The sequence below is a fragment of the Aphelocoma coerulescens genome, chromosome 4 (assembly GCF_041296385.1).
Source record: "Aphelocoma coerulescens isolate FSJ_1873_10779 chromosome 4, UR_Acoe_1.0, whole genome shotgun sequence".
NCBI classification, from domain to species: domain Eukaryota; kingdom Metazoa; phylum Chordata; class Aves; order Passeriformes; family Corvidae; genus Aphelocoma; species Aphelocoma coerulescens.
The window spans coordinates 69,959,233-69,975,009 of NC_091017.1; the positions used below are offsets into that span (position 1 = coordinate 69,959,233).

At 36.3% G+C, this 15,777-nt stretch overlaps 1 protein-coding gene across 7 annotated transcripts in view; it reads right to left on the reverse strand.

Moving 5' to 3' along the window:
• RGS12 (regulator of G protein signaling 12) overlaps positions 1-15,777 on the reverse strand; it is an 86,155-nt gene that overhangs the window by 38,075 nt on the left and 32,303 nt on the right. For all 7 annotated transcript variants that reach the window (XM_069014549.1, XM_069014548.1, XM_069014546.1 and 4 more), the window contains one exon: positions 6,480-6,501. In XM_069014549.1, coding sequence (XP_068870650.1) covers positions 6,480-6,501 — 22 coding nt within the window. The remainder of the gene's footprint in view (positions 1-6,479; positions 6,502-15,777) is intronic.

Consider the following 15,777-nt stretch of genomic DNA (forward strand, 5'->3'; position numbering starts at 1 on the left):
AGTAAAGCTATCTTTTAAGACAAAAATAAAACAAATAAGACAAAGATACAGAAAAAGATTAGGGAAAAACAAAATATAACTCTGTATTTTCAACAAGGATAATATTTAAGGAAAATAGTAACAAATCAAGTATATACATCATTTTCTTTGCCTAATGACCATATTAATCAAAGCTAATTGCAAGCATTCAGCAAATAATGCCAAATTTTCTTATAGAAATATTTATTCACTTTTTCCTTTAAAACATATCTAAGAGCATAACCAAGTCAACTGTTAACTTCATTAGAGAATACCTGTCACCACAGTGAAACTATTGTGAAAGAAGCTAATGGGAATCTGAAGAGAATGGTATCTAAATTTATTATCTGAAGTATTTTGCTTTAACTCTGCAGGTGGATATGTTCTATTTTACAGTCCAGGATACAAATAGACACCCACTTCTTGATAGATCTGGAACAGTTTCAGATACTGCCTCACTCCTGGAAGGTTCAATCCCCAGTGTTCTCTCCAGTGATGAACGATGAAAATTTCCTTGTTCCTTTCAGGCAGAGTCAGAAAGCCAAACTCATCCCACATACCAAACCCCTGAAACCTACTTGACTGACAGAGAAATTAGGGAGCAGCCCCACCAAGAGCTCAACTCTCAGTCCTGGAGTCCCAGTGCCTTAGGACTCAGAAGGGATTGGGAAGTGGCAGGCACAGCAGTCATCACACAGTCAGCCTCACCTCCCTCCCAGTGGCAGGCGTTCAATTTCCCTATGGCAGCAGGGAAACCAAGCTGCAATTACAGCCTCCAGTGTTTACACCAGTGGTAACTGCTAACTACCTTTAATTGCTACCAGCTGCCTGCTCTCTCCAGCTCCTCAGAGTTACACTCCTCTAAACTACTGGGTTCTCCCTCGTCTGATACGCTGCTGACTCTGGAGATCCCATGAAAATAAATGAACCAAAATAAGACTCTCTTTCCAACAACCAAAGAGCTACTGGCACAGGTTTTCCAATGTGTTAACACAGTATTAAGGGATTACTCATTCCCAGTAAACTGTCTGTTCTGCTAGATTTAATTTAGGTAATGCAGATTTTTTTCAAAAAGAACCATTATAATTTATACTTAACCCTGAAACAGCTTTGGTTTCCCTTAATGAAAAAATTCAGTCAGTTTGCTTTTAAAATCTGTACAGCTTTCTGCTGTGGCACCTGTCAACCTGAAAACAATACAGACCAAGGTTGTTTCCCAGAAAAGGCATGGTTATTCTAGTTTCTTTTACCACCCAGATCATCAGTTGCAATTTAAACAGTTACAGCCTAGTGCAGATATACCATTTAGAACCAGAGAAAAAGTCAGATGGAAGGAAAAAACCTCCCTGACTCTAACATTAGTACCCAATTTATCCAAATCACACTTAAATGAAGACTGTATAAGCTGTAACTCCTGCTCCACTCCTCTTTCAGAGGAATGTTTCCAATGTAAGACTTCAGCATCAGGTTTCCTGACTCTCACAGGTCATGCATTCCTAGGTACACACAGCCCACCTTAGAAGGCAGGAATGGAGAAACTTTCCAACTGGCTCACATATTTCATCTAATGAGCCTCTGTGATGATCATCAGAGGAAACACAGAGTCCTGACTCCCGCCTCAAACGTTCTCACCACAGGGCTGTTGTGCAAAGTGAACTACTACTCCTCCTCCTTATAAAGTATTTTAAAAAACAAAATGAGCAATTGGGAATCTCAGGATGCCAGAGGAATTTAATGTGAAAAATCCCAGCTCTGCATGGATAACACGGACAACAACAGTGCTGTGAACTTTCCAAATGTCCGCCTTCCTTTGTCGTCCCTGTCAGAAACACCAACTCATCTTGCATTACCTGTAAAAGGAGGCTCCTTGCTCAAACATTCCAAATCCCAGGGACCTAACTTTATTTTTCTTCTGCTTGAAAGCAACGATACCTAGTGAGGAAAAACTACTTTGAGTGCAAACTCATTCCGTTTCATTTATTGCCTTTTGGAAATACAGAACTGACACAGAGTGCTATCTAAAAAATCCTCAAAACCCAATATTTTGCACCTTTTGTGTTTACACATTCTACACAGGGTCTTGGTTTTATTTATTTTACAAAAACAGAATTATGCAAGAAAATACAGGCGTTTAATCAACTAAATCGTGAAAGTATTCAGGGTAAGATGGCTTCAGAAGTTTTGGTTTAGATAATATAATGCCATAAGCCTGAATACAATTAATGAAGGCTAATTTGTATGTATTTTGTATACATTTTTCAGCCTACAAACACTTTTTATTGTTTTGAGAAGCTAAGCATATTCCTTGTAATCATCGGAGCACATACAATCATATCATTAAGATATTCTAGTTAGTTAATCACTAAATACATTACCTGGATAAAGCTGATAAGAACCACTGTGGTGCCACTTAATCAAATACTTCAAGCCCTTCACTGAAAGCCATCCTTCTGAATCCATACCAAGTTCAGCTGAAATGTTCCGGAACCCATTGGGTGTAGATTAGTCTGACTGTACAGCACATTGTTCCTCTGCAATTTTGGGATGAGGGACGCTAACGCATTTCCCCACAGCAATTCCTGGTAGCCTCTAACACCATTCTAAACAAATTGATTCCTTATCCTCATGGCTTCAAGCAGAGGGAAGCAATAGTATACTTAACACAAAGCATTATAAAGTGCTACATAAATAATTTAAAGAAAAGACCTTTTGCCACTGCTGCTAAAGGAACTTGAATTATTTATGCTACAGTGGAACACAGCTACAGTGAGCATGCACCACCAGCAGAACTGACAAATAAGTCAAATACCTGTTAAAGGAAATAATCCATCTGTATCTATAGTGTAAAAAGCATAAACAGTGTTTTATTTTGTACTTCATTGCGAATTTTTTGCCTTACCCTCTTCAGTTACTTTTTAAAATACAGTTTTACATTATTTATTACTGCAAACATCAGATTGCTTTCAAAAAAGGTCTTTAGAAACATTTTGCCTTATGAAAATTTTCTCCAAGTAATGAACATTAAAAGCAAAAATCAGCAGAAACTACAGCAAAGTAGTATCAAAAAGATGTGCATATAATATCTGTTAGGCTGAAGTATTTGGAAATAACAGACTCCAGCTTTGTGGAGCTGATCTCTGCAGGGAACAGCAGGTAAGAACTGACTCGGATATTCTCACTAGCTCAGATACCTCACCCTCTCTGTCTGGGAGATGAATGATGATTGCACTTCTGTTATAGATCTTTTGACCTTAAGGTTTTCCCTTTCTAAAGTGCCATCCAGGTATAAATAGCAAAGTCAGACATTAGCTGGAGACTATTGATCATCCCTGTGACAATTCAGATGGCACAGTGCTCAAAACATCAGGCACAGCCTGCATGCTGTGTACACACTCCCACTGCTCCCACAGGCAGCAGCCAAGGACAGTTTCTGAGGTGGGAAGTAAGAGAAACCTGCTAATTACAGGTCGCTGTAGTAACATAAAATGGTTGCTGTACTCCTAGAGCATAGGTGCTGCAGATCAGTTGATCCACAGCAGTAATCTTGCATCTAAACATTATTACAGTTTGCATTCTGATTGTCTGCAACTCATTACACAAATCAATTACAGTTAAGAGCTGCCACTGGTCAGCACGTCTAGAAACAATGCTAATTTACACGTTTCCTATCTTGAAATGCCCAAGTGCAGAGTTTTGGCAGATAGGAACAACCCAGCCTTGCACAAGCTAGGATGTAAAATATAAAATAAACAAAACAAGGGGTAGATGGTTTCCAGGGCCAGGCTCTAACATAATAAAAGCCATATGACATAAAGCTTCATTGACTTTGGAAAGAAAACATACAGAGAACTGTTGTGCCTCCCACCATACTGAAGGGATGTATATAAACATATAACTGCTTTTTACACATGAATTTTCTTCCCAAACTAAAGGTTAACAACAGTATTTATAGTATCTAGTCAATATGTACAAACACTAATATTAATTAGTAATACAAAGCAGAAGAGAAGGTTCTGGAGAGACCTTAGAGTACCTTCCAGTACCTAAAGGGGGCTAAGAGAGAGCTGGAGAGGGACTTCTGACAAGAGTATACAAAAGGTAATGGCTTTAAATTGAAGGAGGGTAGATTTAGATTAGATATAAGAAATTTTTCACTGACAGTGCTGATACCACTGGCACAGGTTGCCCAGAGAAACTGTAGATGTCCCATCCCTGGAAGTGTCAAGGCCAGCTTGGATGGCAGGGGAGCTGGAACAAGTTGACCTTTATGGTCCTTCCAACCCAAATCATTCTGTGATTCTTGGATGATAAGGATTTAGTCTAGGACAGGAAGTATGCAGTGCTGTACTAATGGTTACACTGGTGAAAATTTCTTTAAACTAGACATATCCTAAAATGTCTCAGTCTGTGGATCTATTTATATATTAGTGAGTTTAAGGAAAACTGAAAAAATTTCAGTGCTGTGACATACTCAATGAAAGTAAAAGCTAGAAAATGTAATTCACACATGAATCAGAACTTTTTACTCCATGCAGCTCAAAATGAATTAGGAGTTTATTTAATTTCACTTTTTCTGGTTACAGTCTCTCTGGCTCCTATTTTTCCAACCCACTACCTGGGTATTTAAGCATTGATTCAATATTATCCAATATCGTTCAACTACCAGTTTTCACACAAATTATACCCCTTCTTAAGTACCATTTAACAATGAAAAGAGAGTTCATGTTAAATTCTGAAGTAGCTGAAAAAATAAGGAATACAACTCAGCAGAAAATTGCACATAACTTCTTGGCTGCACTTTTACCTCTGCAACCTTACACAGCCGTTAGATTTCATGAGTTCAAAAAACTGTATAGAATTAATTGTGAAAATGGTTACCTACAGATCTGGAATAAGATACAAAAGTCATATTTGGAAGAACTGAAAATAAGTGGAATTTTAAAATAAATTTTCAGCTGGAAGGACAAAAAGATTGAAATTATTATTGTATGAGTACTATCACAGGAATTTCAAAGTTAGGATAAGCACCAAAATAACTTTCATTAACATAGAACAAGAACCCTGAGACAAGACACAAGTACATTGCATTTTACCCAAAAAAAGATCAATCAAACTTTTGGTCCTCAGCAACTATATACACAAACAAAAAGTCTGTGGTCTGTTTTGATTTTTATATCAAGCAGGTAACGTGATGCAGGGGGAAAAAAAAAATATATTTTTTTTCCCAGAAAAACACAGGCTACATTTTAGAAATAGAAAGGGGAACAAACACTATTATTTTCTGTTTTGTTGTTTTGTCACTTTGCAGACAAGAGAGATACAACACAGAGTCTATCTTCTCATCCAGACAGAAGTACAGTAAAGCATTAGACTGTGTCAGCAGTAGAGAAGGAAAATGCCCAACAAAGCCACTGGAAAATGGCTCCAGCAAAAGGACCAAAACAGTAATGTTTTTCTCAAGTGCAGTTTTAGTCTTGCAAGGAATAGGAAATTAGGACATGAAGAAGTTTTGTAAACAGTATTGTTAATTTTCATTTACATTTGCATGTAATATAAAAAAATTATCCTTAGCATTCAAAATATTTTTTCCAATTTCACTGCACTGATTACAGCAACACAGCTTGTTCCCTTTTGCCCTTTCTATTTAATAAAATTGTCTTGTAATGTTGTCAAAGAATACCAAATGCAAAAATATGTGAGTTTCTCTGCAGGATCAAGTGAACCAAGTCCTGCCAGAGAAGACAAGGAGAAAAGCCATCTCCTGTATACCCTGAACTATAAAAATTCCTTCATTCCATTAAGGAAGCATTTTTAAACTGTTTTAATTAACTTCAAAGCTTCAGAAAAATTGACTTCTAATGTTTAACAAAGAATGGACATCCTTTAAAACATTAAAGGCATGTTAAAATCAAAACAAACAAGCTTATGTGCAATAAAGAGGAGTTTACTTAGAAGTACTCCAGAAGTGCAAAAGCTCCATGCTGGGATTTTACAAATATCAAATTACTTACCCCCTTCTCAAAAAGGATCACACTTAAGAAAGGTCAACCTCAACAAATGTACCAACACAACTTACAACTTAGAAGCCAGAACATTTCTTCAAAAACTGAAGAGGTATGTAAAGGACAATAAAACAGAGAAGGAGATTTTATCTACTATCCAATTACACAGAAGTCTACCAGCTCTGCCTCTTTATTATTATGAATGAAGAAGCCTAGTTATAATAAAAACGTGCATATATAAATGTACCATAAAAAAATATTATGCAAATAAACCAGTGAAAGTATGTGAACATAACCCTGCAATATTTTCACTGGCACAGTTCCCAAAGCAGTTGCAGAGCTCTGCACCACCTTGGACTTACATCTTGTAATATATCACATAATTTACCACATATTATGTTGCTTAATGTGGAAAATTGATTACTTTTCATTATAAAATAAAAACAAGCTTCAGCTTACCTCCATCAGAAACAGTTGCTGACTGCAATAAGAAAGAAAAAAAGAAGTGTTACTGAAGTTTCATGGCAAGTATCAGAAATCTTTGAGCTTCACTTAGTACTGGCAGTGCTAGCTACTTTAATCTTACTAATAACATAATATTAGAGAGGAAATTCTAAAGAAACCAGCTGTTATTTCTCACAAGTGTTTTCTCCCCACCATAAAATTCACCCCAGGCCTTTCAACCACTACTGTCCAGGGATTCGATCCCACCAATATTTACTGGAAGATTTCTGCTGTGGTAGCTACACTGCTTCCAAAAGTCCTTAGATGGGCAGAGACAATCGGCTGGTACTTGTGACAAAGTAGATACCTAAAACTGACCTGCAGAGACTTAAAATGAAAACAATACCTCGTGCACTTTAATTTGCTGTAGTATCTGGAGATATGCGTCATTAAAATGAAAATTCAGTGTTTTGTCAGTCAGATGACTCTGAAAACTTTCCCTATCAGTCACTTGTGACTGCCACAGACACACAAGGATGTTCAGGGTGTTTGCAACAAGCTAAAACTAACTTCCAATAAGAACTCCACACCACCTCTACCTGTACTCTACATCAGATTTTCAAGGACAATTAGTATTCTAGTGAAATGTTGAAGTTTATGCACTTATCTGCCCTGAACTTCTCAACTTTGATCACAAACTACCTCAAGGCATCTAATACCTCTGTAAATCCAAGTAGTGACCATTTCCCAAATAGGTACTCCAATGCTTGAAACTTGACACTCAGCTGAATGTAGTCTGGAGGACAAATGCTTTTTAGAGTTCAGTTCAGGTTGATTTTTTAATGACTACTAGAAAGTATTTTTATTTCAGTTTGGGGAATCTTTTCTTGGTCATAGAAAGTGTCCTTGAACCTTTAGGGAACCTTCTAAATAGTTAAAAAGAAACTCTCTTCTTTTGTACTGTTCATTAAAAAGCTAGGAAAGAATGCCCTGCAATATCTACAACTTCTTCATGATCAGAAATACACAGAGAAAGAAAAGCACAAACATATACACAATTCAAGTTAAGAGCTACCTCTTCATAGTTTGTATTTTTCAGCCTTGGCAAGGAACACTCCCACTCTTCTTCAAAATCCACAAAAACCTTTAGTAATATCTTCCCCTTTCTTTCTTTCACTGCAGGCTCTCACACTGCTGTTAACACTCTCTGAAGAACTTGTTACAAATACTTGTGGCCTCACCATTCACATCACCACCAAGAGAGGATCTGATCTAGTCTTTGACACAAGTATTCTAGGACTTACAAAGTCTAAACTAACCCCTATTGACATCATTTCTCTGGTGCTAAGTTCAGATAAACACAAATACATCTCTCATGAAAAAGACTTAAAAAAACCCAAAAAAATGGTGACACTTCTTGCTTAACTGCACAAAAAATAAATGCATCTGGATCTGTGAAGCATAATAATGTAATGAAAAGTATATCCAAGCATCTCCCTTTAATAGCTTTGTTTCAGGTATCAATAACGTAGTTCTGGTTACAATTCTTCAGTGGGCCTTAGGACATCTTTTCTACTTCTATTTTGCACATAAGTCTAGTGATCATGTTATGCATTCAGAAGCCATAACTTAATTCATGTTTGTAATTTAGAAAATTTAATTTGCATTACTAAAATCTGGTTTATAAATGTGATTGTTTCTAATTTCTTAGTCACATCATGGTACAGTACAGTTAGTGAATAAACAACTTCAATGTAATTTCTCAAAGAACGAAGAAAACGATGACTCAAAGTAAAGTAATAGTATCAGCTTACACATTAGACAGAAAAAAAAAATCAAAGTACTTTCAAAATATCTGTATTTTAGGAATGGTCATTTACTTTGTCAGCTTTCATTAACCTAGATTCAAACACCAAGTACAATTCTTCATGCTTTTGAAAGGTATGAAGCAAAATTAATAGGATTTTCATGATAGCAGAAAGAATATTCATACTATTTTTATGAAAAACTGGGAAGTTTACAATTTTAAAATATCATTTTAAAGGGAAAATGGTGCAATTTCATAGAAAAGCTCAATCCTTAATGGACAATGAGAGTTTTATCTCAGTCAATTTAGCATACGTTAATGCAGTGAACTTTCTACACACCACGGGTTGGTTTTGTGTGTTTATTTTAAATGCTTTGTCTACTGCCATGTTACATTACATGTATTAGCATCTTAAAATGTCTCAAAGAAAGGCATTAGTAAATTTTATGTTAGATCATTTTTTAAAAACACCTATAGGTGGAAATATATTTTACATTACAGAGTCACTAAATATACCTATTATGTCCCAAGAATTATCTGTTTATTTATATAGATCACAGAATAAAATATATTTTAAGAACAGTTCTTTAAATTCATCTGTGTAACTAAATCCACCTAATTCAATAAAACCACCTAGAAACTGAAGCTTGTAATTACTGTGTAAGAATTCACAGTAATATGTTCAAACTACATTTGTGAGTCCTTAGAAATCTCAGTATAAACCTATCAGAAATTGCATGCAGTCCACATTCAGACAAAGAAGTTTCTCTTCTAAACTGTTCAGCTGAAACTTGTCTAGATTTGTCTTTGAAAAGTATAAGTTGCAAGACCAGATTTTTTTAAATACTATGATGATCTCATTTTGAAAATACACTTTATGTTGGGGGCTGTTTTTCATTCTTCAGCACTCATGTTTCCCACCACTGGAGGCTCTTTAGGACAAAATTTGATCTACTACACCTAAAAAGTTTTATTATTTGATAAAATTTAGCACTACACACATATTAAGAACCACCTATTGAAAAGCATATGTATCAGAAAGCTATAAAATTGAACAGCTCCTGTAGGTAGCCATTTCTGAAACAGGAGGAAGGACAGGGCATGACTCTGTGCCAGTTAGGGCTAATGTGAAGATTTTTTAAAAAGTATTTAAGCATTTAATTCCAAATGGCAGAACACATATGTTGTGAATGTATATATGAACTATCATCCAGAGATAAAATCTAATTGCATGAAACCATCAAATCTTTCACAACCAGATAAGAACTGAAATTAGTTCTTCCAATTGCCCCAGTTACCAAATTGGTTTAGGAAAAAGTCCATGGTATATGCCAGGAGTCTGATTTATTTAAAAAATAAATCTAATTTAGGAAAGCTAAAATGTCTTCCAGTATATCCCTTCATAGGAACTCTGCCTGCTCACATAGCTGGATTAGCAGCTGAGTTGCACAGACACACACACACACACACCCCCCCCACAAAGTTGGGGGATGCAACTCTGCTCCAGGGACTTCAGGGCAGGATCTTGATCCCTGTGATTCAAGAGAGAAGCTCAGTGCAGGGCCAGCAAGCTGAAGACTGGCTTTCCAGCTACCATACAGCATAAAAGATCCTCTAGGTCTCTGTAAACTGGCAAATGCTTCAGCATATATTTGATAGCATAAAGTTCTGAATAAGAGAAAACATGTTAAATTTCCCTTTGCATCATCTCTTTTTGCTAGGTGGAAAAACCAGAAGGGCCTGTGAGCTTTTGATGTTGTGTTCAGGATCTGCTTGCAAAAAGTCCAAAATAATTTAATCTTATAATAATTATTGGGGAGAAAACTATTTTTTTTCCAGAATAGAAGTAGACAACGTAGTACCTTGCACCAACAACAAGGTACAAAGGGAGAGAGGGCATAGAGGAGAATAATTCATAAGGCTGGAAGTTCATAAGGTTGGAACAGGTTATATCTTTTAGCTCTCACAGCCTGTAACCTGCTAGATGTGTGCACCACTGCATGAAACTTGTCTGATGACATCTTTCAGGTGACAGAAACTCTTCTCCACTTAGTTCCATCTTACATGTTCCATTTCACATGGATCAGGTCCCAGGGAAGTGACTAAGTACTGTCAAATTCTGCCATAACAATATCATGCAGAAAACCAAAAAATACCCTAGATTATATTATGTATGCCCAGACATTATATTGAGCAAATAAATCCATGTGTACAGACTACCCAGGTAACACAATACAAAAATGTCCTTTTACTCCACCTTGAGATTTGTCACTCAAGTTGAAGTCATGCTCAAATACTGGAGTAGAACAAAGGGAAAGAGGGGGATACTGGCAGGGGTGACACATACTGGGAAATGCCAGGCCTTAGCAATAAAATGGAGCAACATGAAATCATCTGTGCTATTACAGTGGGGGTGAGTGCCTTCCTGAGTCAAAAAAGATGTCTCTGTTTCCCACTCCTCCTGAGACACAGAGGGTAAAATCTGTAAGGAGAGTGAGGACATATTTCTCTCTCCTATACTAACTCCTATTCAATGACAAAATCATAGACTAAACAGAAGTATCTATTCCTTTCCTGGGCATCCAGAAAGATTCAGAAGAAAAGGAATTAAAAACGACGTGTCACCTTTCTAAAGCACACTTTCTTCTAATACAGGCATCGACTTCTTACTGCATCCAAAGAATTCTCTGACTGCTGCCAGAGTCTGTTTTTACACACTATTCTACTACAGTGCCTGTAAATAAGCCTTTCAGGTTACAATAGCACACCTAGCTCCACCAACCTTCTAAACTAATTTTCTCATATTATTTCAGTGCAGAGGATAACTCCAGGAAATCTGTTGGGTTCTGAAGATTTACAGGCTGAATACAAAGAGCCAACTTTCAAACATTCTGTCACTTGTCTCAGGAAAGCCTATCACTCAGTTGACCGTTCTGCTTGCATCTAGCTTTGTTCAAACTACTTCTTAAATCACCTGAAGCAACTTCTCCTTTTGCCAAGGTATGAATTATGAGCAGATCCCAAGGTCTTCAGTCACATTACTCCAAGATTTACATGATATACACATATTTTTAAATCTATTACAGCATCAACATAGTTCATGCCATGAACTCCAGTGTTCTCTGGGAGGGTGATCATGTCTCCAAATCATGTCATACAAAATATGGCATGTACAGTTCTAACATTTTAAATAAAAAATAAAGCCATATTACTCATCAATTATTACTAGATTTTCCTTCTAATAAATAATCTCAAATGTACTTCTCACCTAAAAAGTAGCATAACATTACAGGCTTTTTGTCCTCATTTCAAAATATTATTGCAATTAATTTCATGATTTAGAATTCTTTGAGAAGAGTGCCCCTTCAGAATGCCACTTAAAGGAGGACTATTACACAATTTCACTTTTCAATTCTCTACCACCAAATTACATTTATAATAGTTAACACTTTAAAAGCTTTCTGCATGTAAGAGTTCTGAAGAAAAAAATACTGTACAACTACTGTACAATAACTTTCTTGAATACATTCAGTATATTTTTGTCAAATAAATGAATATATTAAAACAACATATGAAGAATAAATGATGTCACATTTGGAATTCCTTTAAGAAATAAATGTTCAACTTTTTACCTCAAACAAAACCAATCCTATCACATATAAACACAGTGCCTTAAGTGCCAAATCCATGCCTAAAATTATTTTTATAAAGATATATACAAGATATATACAGTCTTACCTAAAGATATAATATTGATATAATGGTACAGAAAGCATATACAAAATACATTGCACATAATTAAAAAATAAGCACACATTATAAACATACTGGGTTTTTAGCTTTATACATACTGGGCATAGTTCATAAATACATATCAAAAGCTCAGTGTTAGTTGGTATAACAAGATTACTTTTCTCTGAGAATAAAACCCAATGTTTTCATTTACAAAGGAATTTTAACTCAAATATTTTAAAGTAAAAAAGCTTAAAGGCTAAGCAAAAAGCATTCTGAAGCTGATACCATTCTTCTCTAATTTCTTGCCAATAACAATAGCCTATTCTAATTCCTCACTGCAACAATGCCTTGTTTTAGCTAAACATAATTCATATCACTTACCCGCTCTTCGTAAGAAACAGCAGTTATTTTTCCTAGCAGTACTCTTCCTAAATTCATCTTCACTTAATATGGAAAAAGCATTTCCTTAACACGTCGGCTTCTCAAAAGATTAAACTAAAAAATTCAACGCTGTTCCATGCCTGTACATGCCAGTAAAGTTTAAAGGCATTTCGTATGAAGTTCTATTTTACTCCCTTTATGTTACCAATAGCAACAGGCCAATGCAGGAAGCTGTGGTTCGTCAGGGATTCAGATTAGATCTCAATTATCTCTCACCAGAAAAGCTTGATCATTTTAAATAAATCATGCTGATTGTATTTTAGAACGTTTCCTATAACAAATCAGGAAAATGACACTGAACTGTGTGATAGTCCTGTATTCAATAAAACAGATTTCCAACACAGTTTCCAAAAAAACACTACTTAATCACCCTAACGTTAGTTATAGAAACATTTACATAGTAAACCACTATTTTCAGAGCTTTACATAATGCAAGCCAGAACAAAATAGGACCTCAAACGGTCCATTCTGCTTAACTTTTCAGTGGTTAACACTATAAACTGCACAAAAAAATCTGCAATACAAGGAGACTTGGCGTTATTTCATTAAACCTAGGGGTAGCCTCTTGTCACTAAAGACAAAATTCTTCTTTCAGAAACCAAATGCTGTTCTGCCCTTCCTCCCTCACAACCTGAACCTGTGCTCAGCTGATGTCAAGAGAGTACTGTGCACAGAGCCTCAGGAACAGAGAGCAAAATAGGCTCCTTGTAATGTAAGAGGGAAGTGCAGTTCACTTGCCTGTGACAGCAGTGTCTTCAAGAGACTCTATATGGAAAGTACAGCATTTCAGGAAGTTTGCTGCTGTCCACAACAGTGATAGTACCTAAAGCATTCACTGCTGTTATTTTTAAAGCAATCAGAACACAATTTTCTGCTAAAAAGAAACACCAGAACTGCAAACCGGGAGTGACTAGTGGGCATTTTTATACTAGTGGGATATCCTTAAACCCTAGGTGGACGTACTAGTAGTCATTCACGAAAGAGGAACTTTCTCCCTTGTTTAGTGAAGCATGTGGAATCCCCCTCATGCATAAAGTTCCTAGCTTGAGCCCCTAATATACAAACAACCCTGTGAAGAAGGCAAACATTACTTGGAACTTCTTATAAAGAGAGAAAATGAGGAAAGAAAAGAGCCTTCACTCAATATTCCATGGTGAGACTGACTTGCAACAGTCAGTATGTAAAAGTCTGCACATCTTCCCATTTTTGCATTTAGGATGAAGAGACTTGGTTAACAGAAAAACTCAATTATCTCAATTTAATTTACAGTGATCAGAGAAGAAATATAATTCAGTTGCAGATGAAGCCTATTTTAACTAGAATTTTAGTGGCATAAGCCAATTGCAGTGATGGACAGTTAATTTTTTGATTGATTATTGTTTAAATAGGCACACCACTACAGTAATGAATGTTCCTACAAGTATTTAATACCATGACAAAATGCAATGGAAACAAATGGGTGGGTAGACAGGAAGAAATGTGTTTTAAAAATTACAAATTACACCTTCCATTACTCTAGGATTTCAGAAGCAAGTGCCCTATGACACTTTTACAGATGAACAGTTTTACTGTGTGGATAAGTATTCAAAACGTAAACCTTCAGAAAGAAAAAAATGCCAGAGCTTAGATACTGCATTTTGTTTGACACTAAACTGAGTGGGATGCAGAATGTATTTTCATTGTCAATACTTTAACCAAATAGCAACACCATTACAAACAATCAGGTGCATAATAATCCTTACAATGAATGAGTAAAAATCACAAATGGATCAGAAATGCTTGAAGAACTTTCCTGGGAACACCCCTTTGGGGTAACACAAAACAGGACTTTTATGAATAGCACTTAGTCAACACTCAACCTAAATCCTCTAGGAATCATCTAGAAAGACCAAAAGTACTAGTACGATTTTATCAGGTGAGAATGTTGCCCATAAGGAGTAAGAGGAAAATACCCCCCACACAACAACAGCATGTAGCTGCAAAACCAGCAGCTCACTGGAGCAACTGCAGTGTTGGGAACACTGTGGGTGGGCAATGTTTTACACATTCTAGGCACTCACACTCAGCATTATAAACCGAATAATCCTTTAGTTTAAACAGACATTTAGAACTGTTGATTTTGTTTTACTGAACTAAGCATTGCACATCCACGTTTTTTCCATACAGCGACTCCACTAACACTGAAAAATAACCTCTACCAATTAGACAGCAGCAGTTAATGATCATGGCTATGAAGTGTCATGTGGCACTGAAAGCTCTTTAAAAATTCATATCCCTCTACATTTTCACAGCTTATTTCAGCAGCTACAGATATAAAATCTTGTGATTTTGTGTAGCATACTTGTAAATCAGGCAGGCAACTCAGAGGTCAAAGGTCAAAAGCAGAAGGAATGTTAATTTGAAAAGCTATTAATGGAAAGTGTTAAAATATGGTACAACAGCTTTAAAAGCCTTATTCAGATACACCAAAGATGGCATTTGTAAACCCACATCCATCTGCTTAGAAGCTAAACTGTGGGAAGGGGTAGCGACCCCAGATAAGGTTGATCTGTTTTTCTCTCCTATCCTCCCTCCACTTCCTGCTCGTATTTTCTTTTGTACATTTGTTTTCAGAGCAGAAAAAGCTGAAGGAGAAAGACAGAATGACAGGGAGCCTGGATAAGTTTTAACTTGTCAAAAGATGAACAGGATTTATTATATCCCTGACTCCTAAAAGAAGAAAACACACACAAAAACCACCAGGCAACCAGAAAGAGGCAATCCCCTGGATCAGCTCCTCGTCACACTGAGGCCTAAGCTAAATGTGACATTGGCAGAATGCACCACCAAAAATCTTAAATCTCATCAAGTACTGATTTTTTATGATGTCATATTAAAGTAACAACTACTTGCATGACAGCCACATGTTAAGAATATGATTTAGTTCAGTGACCCCAGTTACTGAAATAAAAAGCAGGAGCATCAAAAAGCCTACACATAAATTAAGAAAGCTCTGCCATAAAATAAAAAGTTTTTTCCCCTAATTTTCCAAACTTTCTGTAATCTGCCTAAGTATATTTTTGTCAATGATTTGTCAGCTACTCAACAATAAACAGACCCCATATGTGCTACTGATGAGAAGACGAAAGATTCTCTCATTTAGAACATTGTGGATTCCCTCTATGAATTTTGAAATAAGAGTCCTTCCTATTCCAAATTAACAAAAATATTTTGAAGCCAAACTAGCTGGAACTTGCTCGTGCATAAATAACTGAAGTAGAAGCTGCCTTGTCAGACACTGAGACTTCCCCTACAGTAAATCCCGCGAAGCAAAGGGAATGATGCAAACGA